Source organism: Cavia porcellus, unplaced genomic scaffold (genome assembly GCF_034190915.1).
Source record: "Cavia porcellus strain 051 isolate PalLab524CR breed Dunkin Hartley unplaced genomic scaffold, mCavPor4.1 scaffold_1, whole genome shotgun sequence".
Taxonomy (NCBI): domain Eukaryota; kingdom Metazoa; phylum Chordata; class Mammalia; order Rodentia; family Caviidae; genus Cavia; species Cavia porcellus.
In genome coordinates, this window is record NW_026947484.1 from 127,785,449 (window position 1) to 127,807,682 (window position 22,234).

General features: G+C 35.8%; 1 protein-coding gene across 9 annotated transcripts in view; it reads left to right on the plus strand.

The window, feature by feature from the left end:
• The window catches only part of Ntng1 (netrin G1), a 315,523-nt gene that overhangs the window by 234,112 nt on the left and 59,177 nt on the right, over positions 1-22,234 (plus strand). For all 9 annotated transcript variants that reach the window (XM_063255137.1, XM_063255158.1, XM_063255167.1 and 6 more), the window contains exons 4-5: positions 2,154-2,326; positions 13,508-13,534. In XM_063255137.1, the coding sequence (XP_063111207.1) occupies positions 2,154-2,326; positions 13,508-13,534 (200 nt within the window). The remainder of the gene's footprint in view (positions 1-2,153; positions 2,327-13,507; positions 13,535-22,234) is intronic.

The following is a 22,234-nucleotide window of genomic DNA, read 5'->3' on the forward strand; positions in this document are numbered from 1 at the left end:
AGGAAATCAGAAAAAATAAGCTCAACGTGTCTATGGTGCTCAGAATAGATTTTAGAGAAAGGTTATGAATTGACCTGAGCTTTGAATGAAGCAGGTAAAAACAAGCAAGTCACTGAAGGAAATCTGAACAAAAATAATACCAAAGGATTCATCTATTCCCTTTTCACTTCCCTTTATTATTCAAAGAAAAATTTTCTCAGCTAACGTAATATCTTCAGAATGGAAAATGCTTGTTAACTCAGCAAGTGGCTACCAATATGAATGCACTAATAGTTACAAAATATACAATTCAATTTTACAATTACCATTTGCATTCTTGGTCTTCTTTGGGGTCATGTTGTTCATGTCTTCATTTGGAATTTTTAACACCAGATAGGGTGCTAACTCAGTATAAACTGGTGCTTCTATCACTTACGTTTCAAACATCTTCCATATGTATAATAACACCCATAAATAAAAGTGCTAATGTCAGGAAGGAAAAAGGTCCTTTAATAAACAAACTAGCACTCTCCTACATAGAGCAGACCTTTATAGGATCTAGCTCATAATTAAACATTGCCTATTGAACTGAATTACTTTCTCCCCATTTAAAAGATTGTGTGAAAATGCTAATTTTCAAAGGTGCTATTTATATGACGGAATTAAATAGTCTTGTTTTAATGGTAATTTTTTTGCAGTTTATAAATACACAGAGGGTCGAGGGTCACCAGTACTTTCACAAACTATAGAAAAATCCTAAGGAAGCCAAGGCTTAGTCTTCCCAGAAAGGCTTCTGGCCCAGTGTTCAAAGTATTCGTCAGAAAAGAATTTGGCTACTGCTAGGTAGATATCTAGAAAAGAACTGCAATTGTTTAAAGAAAAATTCATTTTGCCATCTTAGAATGAATATTCTGTTATTTTTTCCCATCTCATGACATCTGACCTTAAGGGCGAGGAAATCACCACCACAGTGTTTCCTAGTCATTATGAAACTTGAGTGTCTGTTTTTGTCCTAATTTCTGAAGGAGGCTAGACTCATTTTCACACACACACACACACACACACACACACACAATCTTTCAGGTTCTGACTCCAGAATATACTAGCACTTCTCCACCCCTAACCCCTGAAGCCTGCAGCCTGGGCACTCTGTATGGGCACATCTCTTCCCAAACACATTACCCTGATCTTTGGTCATAGCCATTGGGTCAACTTTTCCTTTTCCAAAGGATGTGGCCCATTCTTATCGTAATACAATTTATAACCTGCTGCCTCAACAAATATCAAGTTGGCCTTTGTAATTTTATAGTCACAGACTTCGAATATGAGGGAGCATTTTTGTGGAAATTGCATATTCCATTGTTGCCTCTCATATATCACAGCTTTATTTGCAGACAGCAAAGGCAAAGCCATCGCTAATGACTTCAAACCTCTGCCACACATAGAGTTTTTATTTTCTAGGATTCTAAGCGTCTTTTATTAGAATTACTTGGCTTGCTTCTGAGGGCCTTTTATGATGACCTTATGTGCAGTGAGTGAGAAATCTGAGGATTACTGTCTCTTTTCCCCTCAGATCAGCTGGAGGTCTTCATGAAAAACCCTTCTGATCTGAGGAAATGCCATTTTTAGCATCCTAAATGAAAACACCTGATTACAACCTATCACACCAGTAGAATAAAACCAGCAAGCTGTTTTAATGGTTATCTCTATTTCAAAAAAATAAAAATTGTTCTGATGGTCTGAAGGAAATAAAATAAAATTGTCCTTTAATTTCTTCAATAACCTTCAGATGCAATTGGGCAATATCACAAAAAATCTTCTCACTAGTGGCAAGATGTTGGGTAACTATTGGCAACCTCTGGAATTAGAAGCACAACTGTCAGATGAGAGCCATGGGCCCCCAGGGAACACACTGCTGTACTATTAGGCTTCCTCAAAGTGTACAGTGAAAAAAAAACTTCATCGTTATAACCACCTGCCTGGTCCCCTCTCTCCACAAAAGACACTTGTTGAGAAGCCTCGGGGGCTAGGTCTACACAAGTGCATTTTCCCCAAATGTCTCTGTTACACCAAAGCACTGTAAGGTTTGAGAGCCACAACCTTAGCATTACTGGAACCCTAGACCACTGAGACCAATTTGACTGACAGTGACACTTTGTCTCTCCTCTACCTAGGTGCAAGTGTAACCTCCATGCCACTGTGTGTGTGTATGACAACAGCAAACTGACATGTGAATGTGAGCACAACACTACAGGTCCAGACTGTGGGAAATGCAAGAAGAACTATCAGGGCCGACCTTGGAGTCCAGGCTCATATCTTCCCATCCCCAAAGGCACTGCAAATACCTGTGAGTAGCTTTGCTCAATAATGCCTTGTTCGGTGCATGATGAGCTGTTAGTTCCTCTGAATTTCATGTGCATTTGTGTTGTTACTTCTCTTGCCACTACCCTTCAAAGTGCAACTACAGCTGTAGTTCCCATTTGTGATCATGTTTAAGCACTCTGATCAACTTTTAAAGTCAGTCTTCTAGTATTCACATTAAATGTGTTGGAAAATACTATTATTAAAATCAAAATCACAGAAGCAACTTTTTTCTAAATGGATCAAACAGAAAGTAGTTTTTCCTCTTCTCCCAAATTAATTTCTTATTAACACAACAGAGATTGAAACTTCTCAGTCATAACTACACATAAACAACTTTCAGAAACTCTTCAAATGTTTGTAACCCATTTCTCACAATGGGTAATCTGAGAGATATTTTGTCCAGAAGAAGTTTCCCTCTTCATTTGAAGCCAAAAAGTAATATTGCCCAGTGAAATAATTGGCTTTTTCCAAACTCTGTTATTTGAGCCGAGTTTGCTGTGTATGCTGGGAGCAGAGGCTCCCTTTAAGTAAAGAGCATGACAATAGGCCTCTGGGTACCACATTTCAAAAGAAGTTTTTGTGTAAACATGAAAGAAAACAGGATTAGATGTGTTCGCAGAAGTCATTTGAGATGCCATATTACTGCTCATATGTGTGCCCTGCTGAAATCCATAAATATCCAAAGGAGATCAGACTCAAGGAGAAAAGTGATTATTTTCCAAATGATTTGCCCCAAGTCTGTGGATAGAATGATCAGCTACCTGCAAAAGCCTAAGGTTAACCCTCTTTCAAAAGGCAAGGTTAGCATATACCCACGCAAGAAGAAGTAGCAGGAACAGCAGTACAATGAACACAGGACAATGGGAATTTGAAAAGCCACTGGCTCTGTGCAAGGCTAAGAATCTTATCATGTACTTCAAAGCAGCAGCTGCGAGAAACCAAACCTAAAATCTAATATCACAGAAACCAGGACTTTATCAAGTTAAGTGTAAGAGTAATGGACCAAGTAACAAGCCATGAAGTGGAGGGTCATGAAATTATGATAAAATTTCTGTGAAGCAGAAAAAATCCTTCAAAAGGTTAAAAAAAAAAAAAAAAAAAAAACTCTGTAAAAGTGTGCAGTGTTTTTCTCCGTTGAAGGAAAAAACTGGCTTCTCCCTCTTGAAATTAACTCACTCAAGCTGAAGAGGAATGTTGATTTTCCGGGGTGATTTTTTTAATGGAGATTCTGTGCAATTTCCTCAGTTGTTGAGAGCCACAAGTTCGTATGGGAAAGAGATCCCACAAGGTTATTTGTTGTAGTAGTCTGTGGCTGGCTACCTGAGAATCCCTATCATCACAATTACCAAATTTAAAGCTTTCCCAAAATGAAAATGCTCAGATTTCATTCTCACTTTCTGCTGCATTCCTTAGGAGTGCAGGAAGACAGAGAATGAAGTTCACTAACACGTTTGTTCTGGCTCCTGCTCGAGGCAGCTAACATGCCAGGCCCCGGAGATGCAGCTGAGATAGGGTGCTGATGGAGGCGCTGGCTTCTATTCTTCTATTCATGTCCTTGTTCTCCCAGCCATAACTTGTCTTTCAATGACTTTGTTTATTTCAAAACATTTTCCCGGGAACACATTCTTGTGTCAGTCAAAGCTTTCTCACAGCATGAACTTCTTGCTCTACTCTCAGTGGAAATCTGCACACTGCTAACGCTTTGCATGTTGAAGATCAACAACTCAGTCCCCAGCTAAAAGAATGCAGCTTCCTTTGATTTACGTTGTAGGTGCAGTCGCTCATCCAGCCTCTAGTTTCTATTAAACTCCTCCAGATTTCTTGGCTTTAAACATCTCTGTTAAAACAGAACAACACATATGTGTGGTTTTTTAGCATATTCGTACCTGTACGCACACACATATACATATATCCTCACAGAGGCATGGACTATGTCATATCCTAACATGAACTGTCAAGCTAAAACAGTGAAAAAGTTACAACTCTAGTCTCTGGTGCTTCCACATCCACCCCTCAATGTCCTAGAAGTGCCATTTATTAACAAAATCTCAAGAAGCCAGGGGAACTTTTGTATAGAATGTCAATTACTGCATACACCACAAGTGTGAGAAAGAGATGGACCAAGAAATGGATCTAGTATTTAAAGGAGTTCATGTCAATATTTCAGTCACTAGTATGAAAAAATTTGATGACAGATTTTAGAAATTATCTGCAATAGAAACATCTTGAAATCCACAAAATTTCCAACACATCAGACTGTGCTTGAAATATCCCAGAAATGGCTGCAAGTAATTTAGTAATTTGGTGCACATGTCCCAGGATTAAATTTCCCTACCTTCATTTATTCGCTGTATGACCTTGAAAGAGTAAGCTACCTTCAATATTGTGTTTGTTCCATATTATGAGGATAACAACTGTTCTTACCTCATAGGGATTTTGAGTGGATTGACTTAAGCCAGTGCATGGTTACTATGTTTAGCATAACACCTGTCACAAAATGAATGTTCAAAAATAATTTTATTTTTAGTATTTTTTTCATAAGGCACTGTGGTCCATTACTGGACAGTTTTTATTGTTACCAAAATTGTTTCTTAATATCAATATTGTCTGCTTCCTAACTTTTGCTGTATTTTTTTAAGTAGTGAAAGAACTATATTGACCACAGGTTCATACCTTATCCAGGTTAATTGTCATCCATTATTCTCTCCATTATTTATGAGACACAGTGTTTTCTCAGCTCTTATAAGGCTGCCTGTCCTAGAAGACATTCAGTTCATTAGTGTGGTACTTCCAGCAAAGCACCAAGCACACAAGGCTTCCTGAACTTTTATGATTCTACTTTCATGTTAGCTTTTTCTTAGCACAAGCACAAATGTGCACATGCAAAAATATATCCTCACAGAGGCACAGGACACGTCAAGCTGAAGAAGTGAGAAATGAGGGACTACACCTGCTGATCTTCTAACACCCTGCCCCTCCGTGTCCCAGGAATGCCATTTGTCACTGGATGATCTTGAAATTTAGCAGAATCTCAAGGAAACTTTTGGATAGGAGGTCAGTTTCTGTCCAACACCACAAAAGTACAAAGAAAATAAAAGGCTTTCGTTGAATCAAGCAGTTACAATATTCTCCTCTAAAGACACCTGTCCTACTGATCAAGGGTGTCCCAAATCGGATTCTTGCTGGAAGTCTTGGGACTTTGGAGGTCCAGAAGTCCATAGGAACTCAAGGGCTGTTTTACATGGAGCGTGCAGTGCTGAGGAAGAATATATAGAACATCAACCTTCTAAAATAGAACCATCTCCAGTCGGCAAGATTCACTACATTCACTGTTTTTGTTACAGAACGCTTGACCAAACCAGAATATTATGAAGTTCTGTGGTGATTTTGTTTCATTAGTTGTGCTTGTATTAAAAAGCCAATGTATTTTCTTGGTCTTGAAAACATATATGCATATGCAAAAAATCTTCTTTTTAAAATTTTTCTACATAGTTCATGTTTTGTAAAAGAGGCTTCTTCTTTTCCTGATAGGTCTTCATTATATTCCTAAAATACAATTTTATTTTGAATGTCATTTTATCTTCCAAGTAAATAGCAACTCTTTCCAACATCATGCTTAAGCATGACTGTCTCTATTCCTGTTATCCATCTAATGAATAAAAATGTTAATTAGTAATCTGTAAACCCTGCGGAATAATACATAACACATTTTACATATAGATGACAAAACTTAATGATCACCTTGTAGCAAACATAACTTCAGCAATGATAATAGAATATACATGTACACTTCTCTTACACCTCTCAGTGTTCTGTAACACTTAAAAAGAATTCTATGCTCAAATAAAGTTTAGGAAATGCTGTGTACTATACTTACTCTAGATAGTCAGATTGCTTTGTTAAAAACATTTAAGAAGTGTTAGAGTAAAGTAACTCATTTTACCCTTTAGTCTCCAAACTTGTTTCATGGAACATTTAATAAATTTTTATGAACTACTCTCTTGGGGACATGCTGGTCTAAACAATTTCTTGCAGCCTAGTCATGAAGACAGACAATATCCCAGCTACTTTAGCTATATTCAGTCTTTTACCTCTTACCTAGACAGTCTAATATTCTTCAAAGAAAGAAAATCAAATTGGCCCGGCCTTGACATTATTTGTTTGTTCAGAAATCTAACTTGAATTCTTACACAGTATCTAGGACTCCTCTGAGTGATGGAAAGTAATTTGATGATTGTTCTATTATTTTCTCTGATATTAAATTTGCATTGACTTATTTCTATTTTCCTGGAGTAACATGGGTGTGTCATTTTCTAGACAATTTCCTAAGTGGTTTACATGCATTAGTCTTTTCAAACCTGTAACATTTCATAATGCAGATGCTACAATTTCTGTTTTGGAATCTTATAATTACAGAGAGACAGTGTCTTGTTAAAAGTCTACACAACCAGTAGGGTTAGAGGGGACATCTGAACCCAGGTGTGTCTTGACCTCTAAGACTTCACATGTCACTGTGTTGCTTCTCGGGTTCAATTTGAGTGGCTTTCTCTGGCCTCCAGCCTCTGTGTTGACATGTTTGAGCAAGTCCGTCTTTCCTAATACTACTGGCTTTTTACATCTCTATTTGCTGTTTCTCTGCCTTTGAAAATCAACCCTTCATGTCTAGCTTTCAGTCTTCTTGTTCCCCACCACTTCCTATTACCATGCTACATTTTTTTTCTTGGCCAACCAGTCTATCCACGTTATTCCTATACTTTTGGTTCCTAGTATTTGTTAAATAATAATCAACCTATTCTAGTGTGACTTTTCTAAATTAACCAATTTTGCCAGCTATCTGTAAGAATCCCAACGTCAACGCACTAGATACTAAATTCATTTCGTTTCCTGAAATCACCTTTCTCTTCACTCCTTCTTGAAATTCCTCTCATTTTTCAAGATTGTTGCCAATCTCACTTCCCCCAATGAATCCTACCTAAACTGTCCTGTGCAAAATCAGTTACTCTTCTCTATTCTTTAATAATGCATGTACTCTTACTAAACCAGTTTACTATCTCTAACAAATTTATGATAATAGCTATTATTTATTAAACTTACCTTTGAGTCTTTGTACTTCTTAAAGGTTTTATTCCTTAATCCTCATATCTACAGGGGTTGTGCATTATTATTATTCTAAAAATAAATAAACACAGGCATAAAGGTGAAGTAAGTTGTCCTAAAGCCCCACAGCTGATACATGACATATCAAGATTTAAACTCAGGAATATCTGACTATATGAGCTTAAAACGTTAGCAGTTTAGTAGTAGGACCATATTTATCCTTGATCCTTATAAATGTTTGTGGAAAAGTTCTTTTGGTGAATAAATAAATAATCTTAATAACTATGCAATGTGTACCTGCCTACCTTTGTATCCCATCAGTGTTCTGGTGCCTACTGGACTTTGTGAGCCTCTGTAGCTCAGCTGTTCCAGCACAATGGCCTTCAAATTCTCACTGAGAAACCATTTGATATCTTGGAGGAAGTCTCCTAGGAACAGGACTCATGGGCGCTCACTGCCCACTCAGCCATCTCTAAAAAGCTGAGTTTTTTTCACCAGCCTCTTTATGTAGCTTTTACTGGCTGGATTCCCTGAGTCTTTTGTCTGAAGCTCATGGGACCAGATATTTGGAAAGCAATATTTTTGGTATTTTTTAAATGGCAATACAATGAATATACATTGTATTACACTAATAGCCACAGTGGAACATCAGAGAACCCCAGTTGATCATTTTAATATTCCTCTAACAAATGGTTACTCTCACCATCCAGGATACAAGAAGACTGTAGATAATAACCTCATGATAGTTTCAGATTGGTTCTACTACCAAATTAGTTGATGTTACATTACATTGTGTGACAGGTATAATTTGAAAAAAATATCTGTTTTTCATATTTTTTGTTACCTTGATGACTAGATATGAGGTTGGAACTTAATTGTATGAGGATACAACAGTAGTGATGGTGGACCAAAATCTGGAGCCTAGAACTCTGGGTTCAAACTTAAGTTTTATTCTCAGTTGACTGAGATGATCATGGGCATATTACTTATCTTCTGTGTTTGTACACTTCCCATCCATGAAATCTTCCTAATTATTGACTTCATACTGTTGTCATAAAATTAATTAATTAATGTAAAACATTTACTATTAGGGCCACAGTAAACACACAATGAAGTGATCATCCTGTTCTTACACTGAAAGCTAGCAATTATGAGCAAATTATCCCCTTGGAGGTAACTATTTGAGGTAGTAAATTGTGGCCAAATGGCTACTTCTATATCTATAGAATGAAATAAATTATAATATTTAAAATATTCATCCTTATAACCAATGTATTCTCTTCCCTGTAATTAAGTCTACATGAGAGGCAGATAATAATCAGAAGCTTGCTTGGTGAGACTGAGACCAGGAAATTTAAATGGTTTTCATGTTAATAGCATCAGTCTGAAGCATCCTGACACATCCATCCTCCACAAAGATACTCTCCTTAAGGCTAACAGAGTACTGGCAGTCTGGAAATCAGCAGATTAGCACTCCCTTTTCCTAGACAGTGCAGGGGCAGCGTGGCTCAGGATGCTCCTTTTTCTAGGCTGCCATCTTTCAATTAGCCCAGTCTTCCTTTCTTCAGATAAATTAATACAGTGAGTTAGGTTAATACCACATCTGTCACGTGTGCCATGTACACCAAGGTTCCAAAGTCCTTCTAAGGACAGAACTGACATTCACTGTTTCTGTTTTGATCATTTATATGATGATTTCACAGCATAATTTTGTGAAGACAATCTTCTTTCCTTCACTTCGAAGTCCCTCAGATCTAGCTCAGCTCACTTCCTATCAATAACATTTTGAACTGGGGACTGAGACTGGAAGAATATTGGAGATACAGTGATTCTTTTGGAATGTAAATGAGTCTGCTGAATCTTTTCTTGCTCATTACCTACTCCTTCTGCAACTGGTCTTTTTGGAAATGAAACTTCCAAAGTCTGGTCTGACTATAACACCTAGGTACTTACTTAATGTGTTTTTCAAGCCATGTATCAAAATAGTGGTTATTTTTCCTTTCATTGTATAGTACACTGAATCCTTAACCTTTCTTCTCTCAATGAGTAGCTCCTGCACCTTCCGTTAATTCTCATAAAGAATTACACTTTTAGCACTATTTTTGTAGAACAGAGTATTTGTTTTTAATATTTCATGTTTACTTCTCTATGCTTAATTCTATATGTTTTAGCTATTCATTTGATGGGAGAAGGGGAAGTAAAATAAATTTTTGAAAAGGTATCACATTATATAATTCTACTAGGCTCTCAACTCCTTAATTTGAGCAGAATACTTTAAAATAAATGTGGGTGTAGGAAAAGTTGGTTAAAGAGGTAATAACTACAAGTACCTACCAGTACCTTCTTGCTTTTGTATTCTTTTGGCCCCTAGTTGCATCATGGCCACTTGGGTTACTTAACAAGTATGCATTTCTCCACTGAAGTGATGTTTCTATTCTAGAAGAAGCATTAGTACTAAAATCATTTACTGTGTACTGTAGAGCCTTCCATTAAGGCTCACACACACCTGTGCTCTTTCCTTTTGCAAGTTGCACAGAGTCCCAGACAGGGACTAGGAATGACACGTTCCATCACTGAGTATCAACAAGTCAATTTGAGCCAAGCCTTTGCACCTCTTTATGCCTGTTCTGTCAAATGAAAGGATTAAGATGATTTAAGTTTGAGTTTGAGGCCAGCCAGAACTACATGGTGAGTCTATGTCTCAAAAACAAAAACAAAGCAAAGCAAAACAGAACAAGAATGATTAAAAATGAAGATTCCACAAGAAGAATAGGAATAAAATTACATTAGCTGCTAAGTGGTCTCCCTCGTTAAGCAGCAAATAGGTTTTGAACATCTGCATTTTGGAAGAGAAAGCGTTGAGAGGAGTTGTGCATATTATGTGTTGCATAATTCTTGCTATTAGAACAATATCTTGCATCCAAATCAAACATAAATATTCTATAATCTTGAGCTCAATCTCAGTGGGACATTTTACAAGGAACTAAATCATACTATAATCAAAAGTGGTGTTTTTACAAAGGTAGAAATCTTCAGGGAAATAAGTAATAAATTTTTGTAAAATCCTTCTGCATAAGACCTCATCCCATACAGATGTGAAAGATGTAGACATGGGCGTGTCCTCTCAGTGCTCTCACAAAACAATAGAAATAAATTGATGCATAGATCTTGGGGCCTTTGCCAAGAACTGTTGGATTAAAAAAGATAGGGCTGTTAACTCACATTAGGGACATGGAGAAGAAAGAAATAACTTCGGAGTTCAGCTTTAAAGGTAAAAATACTTTTTACATAATAGTTGTCACTTCACAGGGCATGTTTAAAAACTGCCAACATGTGCCTAGACAATTTTCCTGAGCACGCTCTGACTCATTCCCATCGCTCTGGCTGCAGTCTTTCTTTTAAAATGGAGTCACATTTATTGGTTCATTTCATACAGATCCTAAAGATCCCTTACATTTTATGAAATGAATTGCTGCAATTCATTTCTAGGCCTTCTCGTCTATTTCCTTGAGTATCTGAAGGATTCTTCTTAGCTCACTTGTAGTCTTTTAATGAATCTGATGGGTTCACTAAATTCTTTAGTTGTCTGTAGAGAAGCAAAAGCAAGATATTTGGACATAAAAGTAAGAACTATTAGAGGAAAAGTACCCTTTGAAAATGCACTGTGTACATCCATTGGCTTTCAGTTATTTTCAACTTCAAAACTCTTTATTCAAATGAACAGTTTAAAAATCTTTTCTAAGCAATTCTCATTTTACAGCAGTGGAATAGAAAAGTGACTCATCTGGCAGAGCCTCAAAAAATTGTAAGCCACAAAATGAGGAGAACCTGAATTTTAAGCATCCAATGTTAGGTAATAACATCTTCATAAGGAAAAATAGGATCTCAGAATAGCCTTTGTTTGGCACCGTGTGCATACTTGAAATGAACATGACTCTCCTGCACTGGTACACCCAAAGGAATGGAAATATTTCTACATCTTTCTAAAGTATTCAACAGTAGCAAGTGCTGTACCAAACAGCCTTACAAGGTTACTTTCCATCCTGTCTAGCCAAAAACCCTGAGAACTTTACCTTGCATTATGCAAGGCCTCTGACTCCAGGGAAGTTTGAAAACACATGAAAATTCTCTTCCTGCCATGTTAACTTCCATTCTCTTTGATGGATTAAAACAGGGAAGCAGCTCCTTGCAATGGAACAGGATTGTCAATCATGGGGAAATTTGAAACTTCTGCAACTGATACTAAAATTATGATGCTGCCATAGTATGTATTACTTTATCTACAGGGAATTTGCAAAGGAAAAAAAAAGATTCAGTACCAACTTAATGTTACTCTGTTGCTGAGGCAAAGACAGTCTACTGAGGCGTCAGGTCAGGAACCTAGCCATTCTTTGAAGAAATAGTGTGGTGCTTGAAATTCAATTCATAGGATATAGTTACAATGTAGAAATAGCAATTTAGCTTTCCAGTTTAAGTGGATAAGAAAGCAGCAGTTAAAGCATTATAACCTCTGAGTATCTAAAATCAAGAGATTTTTAACGTATATAATAGTAAAAATAATATTGCATTCCTTCAGGATTTAAAAAAATCATAGTAAATCATAGTAAGTTTTTATTCTTCAGTCTTTTCTCTCCATTCAGACATAAGTATGTCTGGAAATATCTGAGCAAGGTACAATGAATAGTTAAAGTAAGCAGAGAGCAGCTGTTTGAACATAAACACTAAAATAGAAGTTCAAGGACTCTTAGAGCCACCACCTGTTAACACATTTCAATGATGTGGAAAACAAGTCTGAACAATCCATTAAAAGCTATCGCTTATGGGCTAAACACTATGTGTCAGACGTGTTTATAGATCATTTTACTCTATCCTCACAGCAGCCTGTGCAGTAGACATTATTGCCCTCCTTTTGGATGAAGAAACAGGCTTAGAGAAGCTAAGAGCAAGGCTAAAATCATCCAACAAGTCAGCAGCAGCCCCCCCCCCTTCTCTCTGTGTGTATGTGTGTGTCTCTCATTTGATTTCCATCTATGTTCTCACACCACCACCCAAATTTAGTGGTGAGAATATAAATTTCTGACTTTTAATTAGCAAGATCTATCACAGTGATGACTTCACTGTAACAATAGTAGTAATCAGTGCAAGGATGATCTGTGAAGCAATCATCTGAGTAAAGCAATGATCTGAGTGCTTTCCATCTATCAAGTTATACAATCTCCTCAACAATCCAAACAGATGAAAAGCCCGAGTAACTGAAGTCATAAGCAACTTGTCCCAGAGTCAAACAGTTGGTGAGAATTCAGGAGTCAGACCTACTCTTGAAACTCACCCGGCTAGCTCCTGAGCCACTAGATATGAGAACAACATTGTTTTGCTTGACCAGGAATTTTAATCTGTATGCAGACTAAATGAGTTTCCACATTCATACTAAGGCCTCATTTTGAAATGGTTCCACTACTTTAGCACAGTTTGTAAATTAAAGAGAAAGCTGAAAAAAAATCAATGAAGTCCATGATCAATGTGAAGAATCTAATGCATTCTTGAATTATTCTGCTCAATTAAGTTTCTATTACAGAGTTTAATCCACATATCTGACAAGTAGAAGAGAAATAAAAATGATGGTTATGAGAAATTAATCAAATGAAGTACCAAATGATTTTCAACATCTAACATATATATTTTATAATGCATTTAAAAAGATCTATTGCATGTATGGATATATTTGCATAGGTATATGCAATGCATAATACCTCAATACACAGTGCTTATTATATCTCAATATCTGTTTTGGATCACATTGCAAATGTTCATCAGCCTTATGGGCAGACACAAAATATATGATGTCACAAGGCTTTCTTATACAAATTAGTGTAGTTGAACATTAATTAACTTCTAAAATATGATGAACTCAAGAGTTAAAAAATAAAATCAAAATGGTTTCGATGGTTTCATATATAGCATATATATATGAATTTTGTTTTAATTTCTGAAATTTTTAAGTAAAAGATGTCATGTGATAAAAGCAAGAAAGCTAACAGCTTTTCTTTGTTGTTTTCTTTCTCTGCAGGTATTCCCAGTATTTCCAGTATTGGTAGTAAGTAAAAAAACATCACCAAACCAAGTCTAGGCTAGCTTTGTGTTGTTCAGCTCCACAGATCTGTTTTTCCAGTGTCCATTTCTGATGTAAAGACCATTTTCTTTGTGAATTTCATGCTTTCCATTGTTTTTCTGCATAGAAATGGTGAATGTATGGACAGAATAGTTATTTATGAAAATTTTTTCTGTGGATATGGCAGTGCCACAACTTTCCTGACTTCTTTATATCAGTGAAGTCCACTCTGCCTCTGCCTTAATAAGCAAAAGTATATACGGTCCTATTCATACATCTAAATAACCTACATAGAAATTGGACTGTTTCTGCAGGGCTGGACGTGGATTTCTCACGTAATTGGGAAGAGCAGAACAAATGTCAAAGAATTTCTTAGGAAATTCATTAGAGAATTTTTGTTAATAAATTAAATTCTACGGTTTGTGAAGGCCTGAAAGAGGCAGGTTTATGATCATTTGTCTTTTGGGAGTAATGACAGAAAAGGATATCTACTACGCCCATTTTTTCCTTAAACACAGTGACCCATGTGTTTCTGTGCGTTTAGGCTTAAATTTGTTAGAAAATGTGTATACAAATGCATGGGGAATTTAGGAGTCAGAGTATGAGAAATTCTGCAAGAAATCAGTTAACAGAAATCTAAGCAATTGAAATGGCATCTGTCCTTACTTCTCTATGTGATGCTCCTCCAATATCACTGCAAAGAGCAAATAACAGTCTCCAGCTTCCATTGGAGACCCCAGACAACAGCTCTGTCTTCCCACATAAGCCAATGGCATGTCAACACCAAGCCTGAAGGTACATAAAAAAAACACATGCTCAATAACTTTTCAGAACAGGAGTTACATATTGCCTTCTTTATCTCAAATGATTAAAACCTTAGAACAACTGCTAAGCAAATGATCAGAAATATATTTTTTAAGAAAGCTCCTATTCTGCACTTAAGCAAAGAGAATTGTCTCCACTGTGTCATCCCTGAAAGCCTTAAGTCCATGAACACTGTGCCAGATAGAATGAACTCAGTGTAAATAGCAGCACTTGAAGCACCAACAAATGTAAGATCCAGCTAAAAAACCAATATTCTGCTAATTTGTATAAAACAACTCCCTGCTTCTTATAAATGCACAGTCAGGTCTTTCAATTTATAAATCAACCCCATTCTACTTCAGCTTGTGAATAGGCCAGATGCTGATTTCTTCAACTTCAGACCTGTTAAATGCCGTGAAAATCAGTCACTTTGTAAAGAGAAGTAGTTTTCACAATCATTTCAATACCAGCCTAGTGCTACAGAATTTGTTTTGTGCTCTTACTGAAATGGTATCTGTGCCACAAACTTACAAATGAAAACTTTCCATTTCAATAGTCTAATTTTTCTGCAGCAATACCTCCCTTGGCATTTGCTTTAGTTGTACAGATAGCCCACAATGTGCTCCTTTCAGGCCTTGACAATTGCATTTGTACATGCATTTTAAAGCAGAAGGAAACCAAATAGAATCAGGCTGTGACAGATTACTGAGGCAACTATGGTGATCTTTTCTGTCAAAAATTTCAGAAATGGATGGATGGAAAAGTCGTTCTCTGGCGCTGAAGTGTGTTTCTGTTCTGAGTGCCAATTGTGTGTTGCATGCACTCTCTGACTGTACTGCTCACTCCACATTTCATCTGGCCTTCTCCACCACATCCCCATCTCTGAGCATCAGCAGATGTTGACCTTTTACACAATGAAATGGAAAATTCCAGTTTTGTTTTGCTTTGTTTTCTTTTCAAATCAGTGGTGACCTGAAAGGATGCTTTATTGTGCCTTTGGAAAATGTATTCATTTTTATTATCAGGAACCTAGGAAAATTTAATTCCTAATACCTGTGGGGGAAAAAAACCCTCAGACAAAAAGTGATAGTTTGTACTCTGCCTTCAGTGTACCTCTGGCTGTTGTGCTTGGAGTGCAAAAGGATTTTCTCTGGTTCCCAGCAAGCAGTTTGCACAAGCTTCCAGGGGTCACCCAATATCACACATGACTAGCTTGCTTGTTGCCTGGCTTTTAAGGTAAAGAGATTTCTGACAAAGCCATCAAATATGATTGTATCTTCTAGGCTGCTGTAATGGCATTCGGACGTTCCTTCTTTGTGGGTTTATAAGGTGCTTGTTGGATGCACTTATGGATTCCTTTCCTCTCTAAAGGGCATGAATTCACACATAGATGATTCATCGTCTGTTCTTAGAGGGCACAGGAAGAGGGGATGCTTTCAAGGTGCAAGTCAGAGAAGAGGAAGATGCTTTTTAACTAAGTTTGGGTGTTTTCTAGGGCTTTCCTCTTTACCCCAAAGAAGGAATCAATGAATATAATTCCACCAGCTATACAGGAAGATACCACTGTAATGAGTGACACCCATGAAACTCTAATAATCAAAGTGTACCTGAAGGAAAATAAATGATGTATATTATCAATGTAAATCTTTGCTGTATGTAACCACAATTTTGCATACATAAACTTTATACACAATGACTAAAGGTTTTAGAGCCCTGATAGAGTTCAGTATAGATCTCAAATTAATTGTCAACACCTTCTATTAAGTTCAAATGCATGGACAGAATTGTCATCCTTTCCGATCATCTGCTAAAAATATTTTTGAAACAAATTTCCCATTAAGATCATTTGTATTTGCTGTCGTTTATCTACTAAGAAGTAGGTTTCCCAAACATCTCAAGGATACTTAATTTAAAACACAGTCCTTCTGGTGTGTTTTGACCATAGCTGAAAAAATACTGGTGATACTGTCAGCAATTAATGACTCCCAAAATAGATCTATAGCCATTTGAGCCTTATAATCTGTTTTTACCTTACTTGTCATCGTAGCAATTTATTCAATTTCACTTTTAAATAAAGTGTACTTACAAGTAAACATTCACAATTTTATTTAAATGAACATTTGTTGAGGCTGATGATACAAATTAATAGTTGGCTTGTTGTGGGTGTTTGCATTAAAGTGATAAACTAATCATTGCCTTCTAACATATATTATCTGATATTTAGTACTGCAAAGCAAATGATTTACTAATTATGTTAAACAATTTATTATAAATAGTATAATTAGGCTAGAGAGAATTGGCTTAATGTACAAATAGCTTTGTAGGGGTGATTATTACTTCTTACAAAAGCAGATGACACATGAGTCAGAAGTAAAAGGTGAACCATCCATGTATTGAAAAATCACATCAAGAAAGGCCATATTTATAAACTTGAAATTTTTAAATAAAAATGTCTTAGAATACTAATAGAAGAAAATGATAAGTACAAGCATGTTGTGACCTTGTCTACAGATTATGCCTTTAAATTACTTTCAAATGACTGACATGGTTGTATATAAGGCATAGAATATCAATAAAGTTGTTTTGCCTTCCCTCCCCCTCCACAAACTTTTATTCAATTTGAAATAATTCACTTAAGGGAAACATTGCATTTTCCTGTTTTCTCTTATAATGAGCATTGCCTTCATCACAGAGTTAAAAATTCATCTCTAATTTGATTTAATTGGCAGGACTATTAAACAAGGGAAATGCTACCTGCAGGGATCCATCACCCTATTGAGAAAGCCCAGAGATGTTTTCATACTTGAAAACATTGATGCCAGTTGGAGACCTTGTAAAAGTTGTTTTCCATACAGCATCTAAATATTTTTGTGCAATATCGATTTACTTATCGTGAAACCTGGATTGTGAAGAAAACAACAAGGTTAATCATTTTCCTACCCAAGGGTTATTAATAATCTTGTTCATACTATCCAGAGAGCTGCTGTGTATGTTTGCTTTCTTTTTCCCTTTTGCCTTAATACTTCCAAATCCCCCAAATAAAAGTTTCATTTGAATTGCCCTTTAACTAATTAGTTTTTATATAATGAGAAAAAATATTATCAGGCTACTGTAGCGATATGGCAAATTGCATGGTATGTTACATTAATTTTAAACTGTTTGCTGATGTTCTAGAAGGAAAGCCAAAGTCCCAGGTGAAATGCCTTTGGGAGTGTTATATCGTGTACCCAGTATCCTCATCACAGATCCATTTCATATTTGTGTAACTAGCATTTCACATTCATGAAACCTTTGTGATTATCCTAAAATTGAATGAACATTAGGACATAGCTGCCTGTTCAATCCTGAAGAATAAATCAAATACTCCAATAAAGGAAAGGGAGAGAAACTCTTACTTTAAAAACATCTAAGAGGTTTACCAATCCATATTGACCTATCTTAAGAAAATTGACTTTTTCATGTTTTAATCCTTCCCCAGCAAATCTATAATGTAAAGCCACTTTTTAAGTGTGAGCAAAATCTCTACCTTTGCTAGTTACCTCTATGAGGTCAAGAAATTTCTGATTTAAACTAAAATGTATCTACTACATTCTGTTTTACAAAAAGTATATCTGAGTCTCAGAGTGGCCAGGTAACTTGCCCAAGGTTACACGGCCAGGAATGTTTATTAGACTTTAAAGTTCACATCCAGCATTATAGCAAGTGGAAAAGATTAGAAAAAAATTCTAGATTTACTCACTGCTGCCCCTGACTCTTTCTAATCCACTGAAGAACACCTTAGGAGATCTATTCACTCCTGAATTGACCCACTTTCATGAAGAGAACAATACAGTCCTGGATAAAAACAGAAATTCATTTTCTGTTGCTTCAATCTGATGTCAAAGTACATTAATAAGTGTGGCATCTCAGGACAGAGAGTGGAGGACTGTGCCCCTTCCTCCATCAAGATGTGTCCTTCCTGTACCACAAAATATCCTCAATATACCGAGGGATACAAAAAGAGTATACGTATCAGATATAGCACCTGAAATGCAATAAACAACTATACAACTTTATACAGTAAATCAAGGTTTTTTTTTCTACATGGAGATATCTCTTACATAAAAACAAAACTCTATGTGCCACCTGAAGGTAGATCTTCATTTTTTCCATCAGTTTAATGATGCTTCATTTCTGAGAGCAAACTGCTAGCTATGAAGATGATAAGAAACCTCCAAGGCTCTAAGGATTTCTCCTGTAGAGCTTCATGCTTTCTTGTAGATTCCTTTGTAGGCATCAATAATGCTATTTGAAGATTCCCTGAGGAACAATAACTGTGACCATATAAACCCAAAGGGACCTTTTGTTTTATCTTTACCTGATAGTCTTTTCTTGTACCTGGAACAAGGATGTTTCATAAAAGCTCCATAACATCCTGTCAGCATGTCACAGTGATATATTTTAGAGCCAAAAAATATGTAAACCTTAGCCTTCTTAACAACTTTAAGAGCAACTCATCATTTTATAGGTAAAACAAGGGGCAAGTGAATTTAAAGCTTCAGGCAGAAATCAAGGCAGAATTCCAAGTCAATGTCCAATTCCAACAAGGACTGTTTATATTCTACCATAACATTAGGATTGACCTTCTCATTTGTTTAAATTACTAAAGTATGACATAATACAGTGGAGACCGTTCTAGGAAGAAATCAGTAAAGTATGGTTACATTTTACTCTGCCCTTAAAGGCTATACATGAAGTGAATTGAAAACTGCCTAAGAGAAAGCAATTTAATATTCTAAAGCAATTCTACCTTTAAAACTTCCTGAAATAAATAAGATGTCATTAACTCTCTGCTTAAAGATTGCTTTTTAGCTTGATTCACTTTGGCATCAGAACTAGATGGTAAAGTTCAGCAACTCTAGCATGCTTCTCTTTTAACTTCCTATGCAGAAAACGGAGCTCAGAGAACAACAATAAAGAAGCAAAATTTTTCCTTCCAGAGCCTCACTTTTTTTTTTTTTTTTTTGGAGACAGTGTCTCTCCTTCTGTAGTCCAGGCTGGCCTTTAACTCACTATATAGCCAAGCTGGCTTTGAACTTCAGGGAATCCTCCTGCTTCAGCCTTCCTAGGGCTGGGATTACAAATACATGCCACCACACCTGGCACTCGCTCTGTTTTTTATAGTACAATCTCAGTGGTTCTGATTCATGAAAATGGATTTCAAGTGCTGCGACTTAACTGTTGTGGAACAATTCTCTGAGTAGTTTTTGACAAATAAAAAAATGAGAAAATGTATATATTCGATTCATCTCCTATGCTAATATGCTTCTAAACTGAGAGAAATTTGGGAATTAACATTATCATATTGCTAAAGATTAAAAGTTGCATATTCTTACAGTATGGAAAATAATTTCTATTGCTTTCTGAATAGTAGTATTAATTGATATAAGGCCTAGCACTGGATTAGTCCCTAAAGTAAGCTATATCTTACATGAATTTTATCACATATCACAATCACTTGCTTTGGGAACAATTAAGATGGAATAAAAAAGGAAGAACAAATTATTTTCCTCACTTCAAGTCAATAAAAGCTATTTAAACTACTGCAATCTGATTTTTTTATTATAACAGTAACCACAAGTAGAGTAAAAGCTAACATCTATTAATGCTCACTACTTTGGCAAGAAAATATTAATACATTCAGCTTTCATAACAAACAGTAACCACGAGTGTCACTGTCTCCATTTTACTGCTAAGAGAGCTTAAGGAGTTTAAGTGGTAAATTTGGAGTTCTGACCCGAGCTCCATTTATATGAACCACATTTTAAATAATTTCCCTAAACAGTTATTTGCCAGGCTTCCTGTAGTCATAATTTAAAAATTCAAAATAGCAATACAACAGTAACAACTGCAAGACCTTTCAGCTGTTTTGTTTATTTTTTATTTTTTAAAAGGACAATTTTAAGGTCTGTGATTGTTGTTTCTCTAGCCCAGAAATTCTTTGAACTCCAGTTGGCAGACTTGCTAAGGATATTATAGAGACAAAGTCAGTCCCTTTTCTAGATGGAGCCAATATCCTTAAGGAGAAGAAATACTGATAAAGGTTATTTCTAAATGATTGGCCATCCACAATCATCAAGTGATCCTTCCCCTCATGCCAACAACATTTTCTCAATGCCAGTTTTAAGTTTCCTGTGACAATCAAAAAGTCCCTCATAAAGCCACTCAGCAGTGATTCCCCTTCATTCCTTAGATTCTCCAGAGGGGTACGTGTCATCCTAACAGGCTTCATCCCCCCATGAGTGTCAGTATGATACTGCTACACCATAAGAGAATCACCAGTGATGGAAGCTGTCAGCTGAAAAACATCTTGGTGATCTCCAATATCTTTATCTCACAGATAAAGAAACTGGAGTCCAGAGAAATTAACCATCCACACAGTTCCTAAATGGTGGAGCTGGGACCAGAATTCTCATCTTATAATTCACAGTGCCATCTGCCCTATAACAAAGCACCACTTTGAGACCTTTTTGTTGACCTGGGGATTTTTCCCTCGTTGATTTGTGAAGAAAATGAAATTACTAAATTTGCAACAGCTCACCCAAAGGGCCAATACAAATACTTTTGATGTATTATAATTTTCTCCTATTTGCAATTTATAACCACCTGAAACAAGCAGCTCAATATCTAAGGGTTCTCAGAGGCTTCATCTTAGGCAAAAATTTTCATTGGATTTGTATATGAAAAGATAGAATTTGTCTCAATTATACTATTAATATGGGCTCTAACATGCCTAGTTTACGTCTGGGAATTAAATGTTTGTTAGTACAACCAGCCTCACATATGAACAACTCAATGTTTGTTAGTAATGCTTGTCAAATATTTACTTCACACTAGGACCTTAGAGTAACAAAATTAATCAGAGAATAACAGGCTAATTTTAATTTGTTTTCTTATGTGATCTTATAAAGCAGAAATTTTTAAATTTCAGATGAGATATCAAATTACATTTTCATATATTAAAATGTATATGACTGATATTTGTGCATCATCAGACAGTGATACAGTATGGGGTTTAGGGACCACTAATATCGATATCTGTATCTTTCAAGGTAACATTTTTCCTCTCACCAAAAACACATAGCATATTACAATTTTACTCCATTGCAGATATATTAGATCAGGATTTTCACATGATGGTTGTTGGTGATTCTGAGTTTTAAGTGCTTAGGAATATTAGGCATCCTATACAATGAAAAATTATCTGGAGAAAATTGTCTATATTCTCATACATAAACAGGGGTTTAACTGCCGTCAAAAAACTATGTTAACTGTGCAGTATAGAAAAAAACTACATTTTTGGAGGGAATAAATTGGAACTGAGGTGTTTAACTTGAAAATTATGTACAGGTCATATAATCTTAACAATTAAAAAGTAGAATGACCTATGTTACTTTTTAAGTACATATAAAATTATGTCCTGAATAAAATTACATGATACTCAGAAAAGCTATACTATAATATTGTCACAAAATATTTAGTTTCTTGGAATATGGAATAGAGCTTAATTGTAGAGCTAATTTTTAGAACTCAGTTCTAAACTATTATTATATTAGTTAATATCTTTGTTTAACTTTCTTGGCAAAATTTATTAACAAACTAGTAAATTATACTGTTACACTCATTTTATTAAGACAAACAAGTTACTGAATACTTAATGTTAAACTTAATAAACATTACCCCAACTTATTACCTGTATTCACCTCTACTACAAAAAAAATAGAAACTATTTCACCAAACTGAGATTGTCTTAATTTAATACAATAATATAAATAAATATATTTTTACACAAAATTTTATCAATGATTTGAAACCCTTTCCAAATATATGTGATCCCTAGGA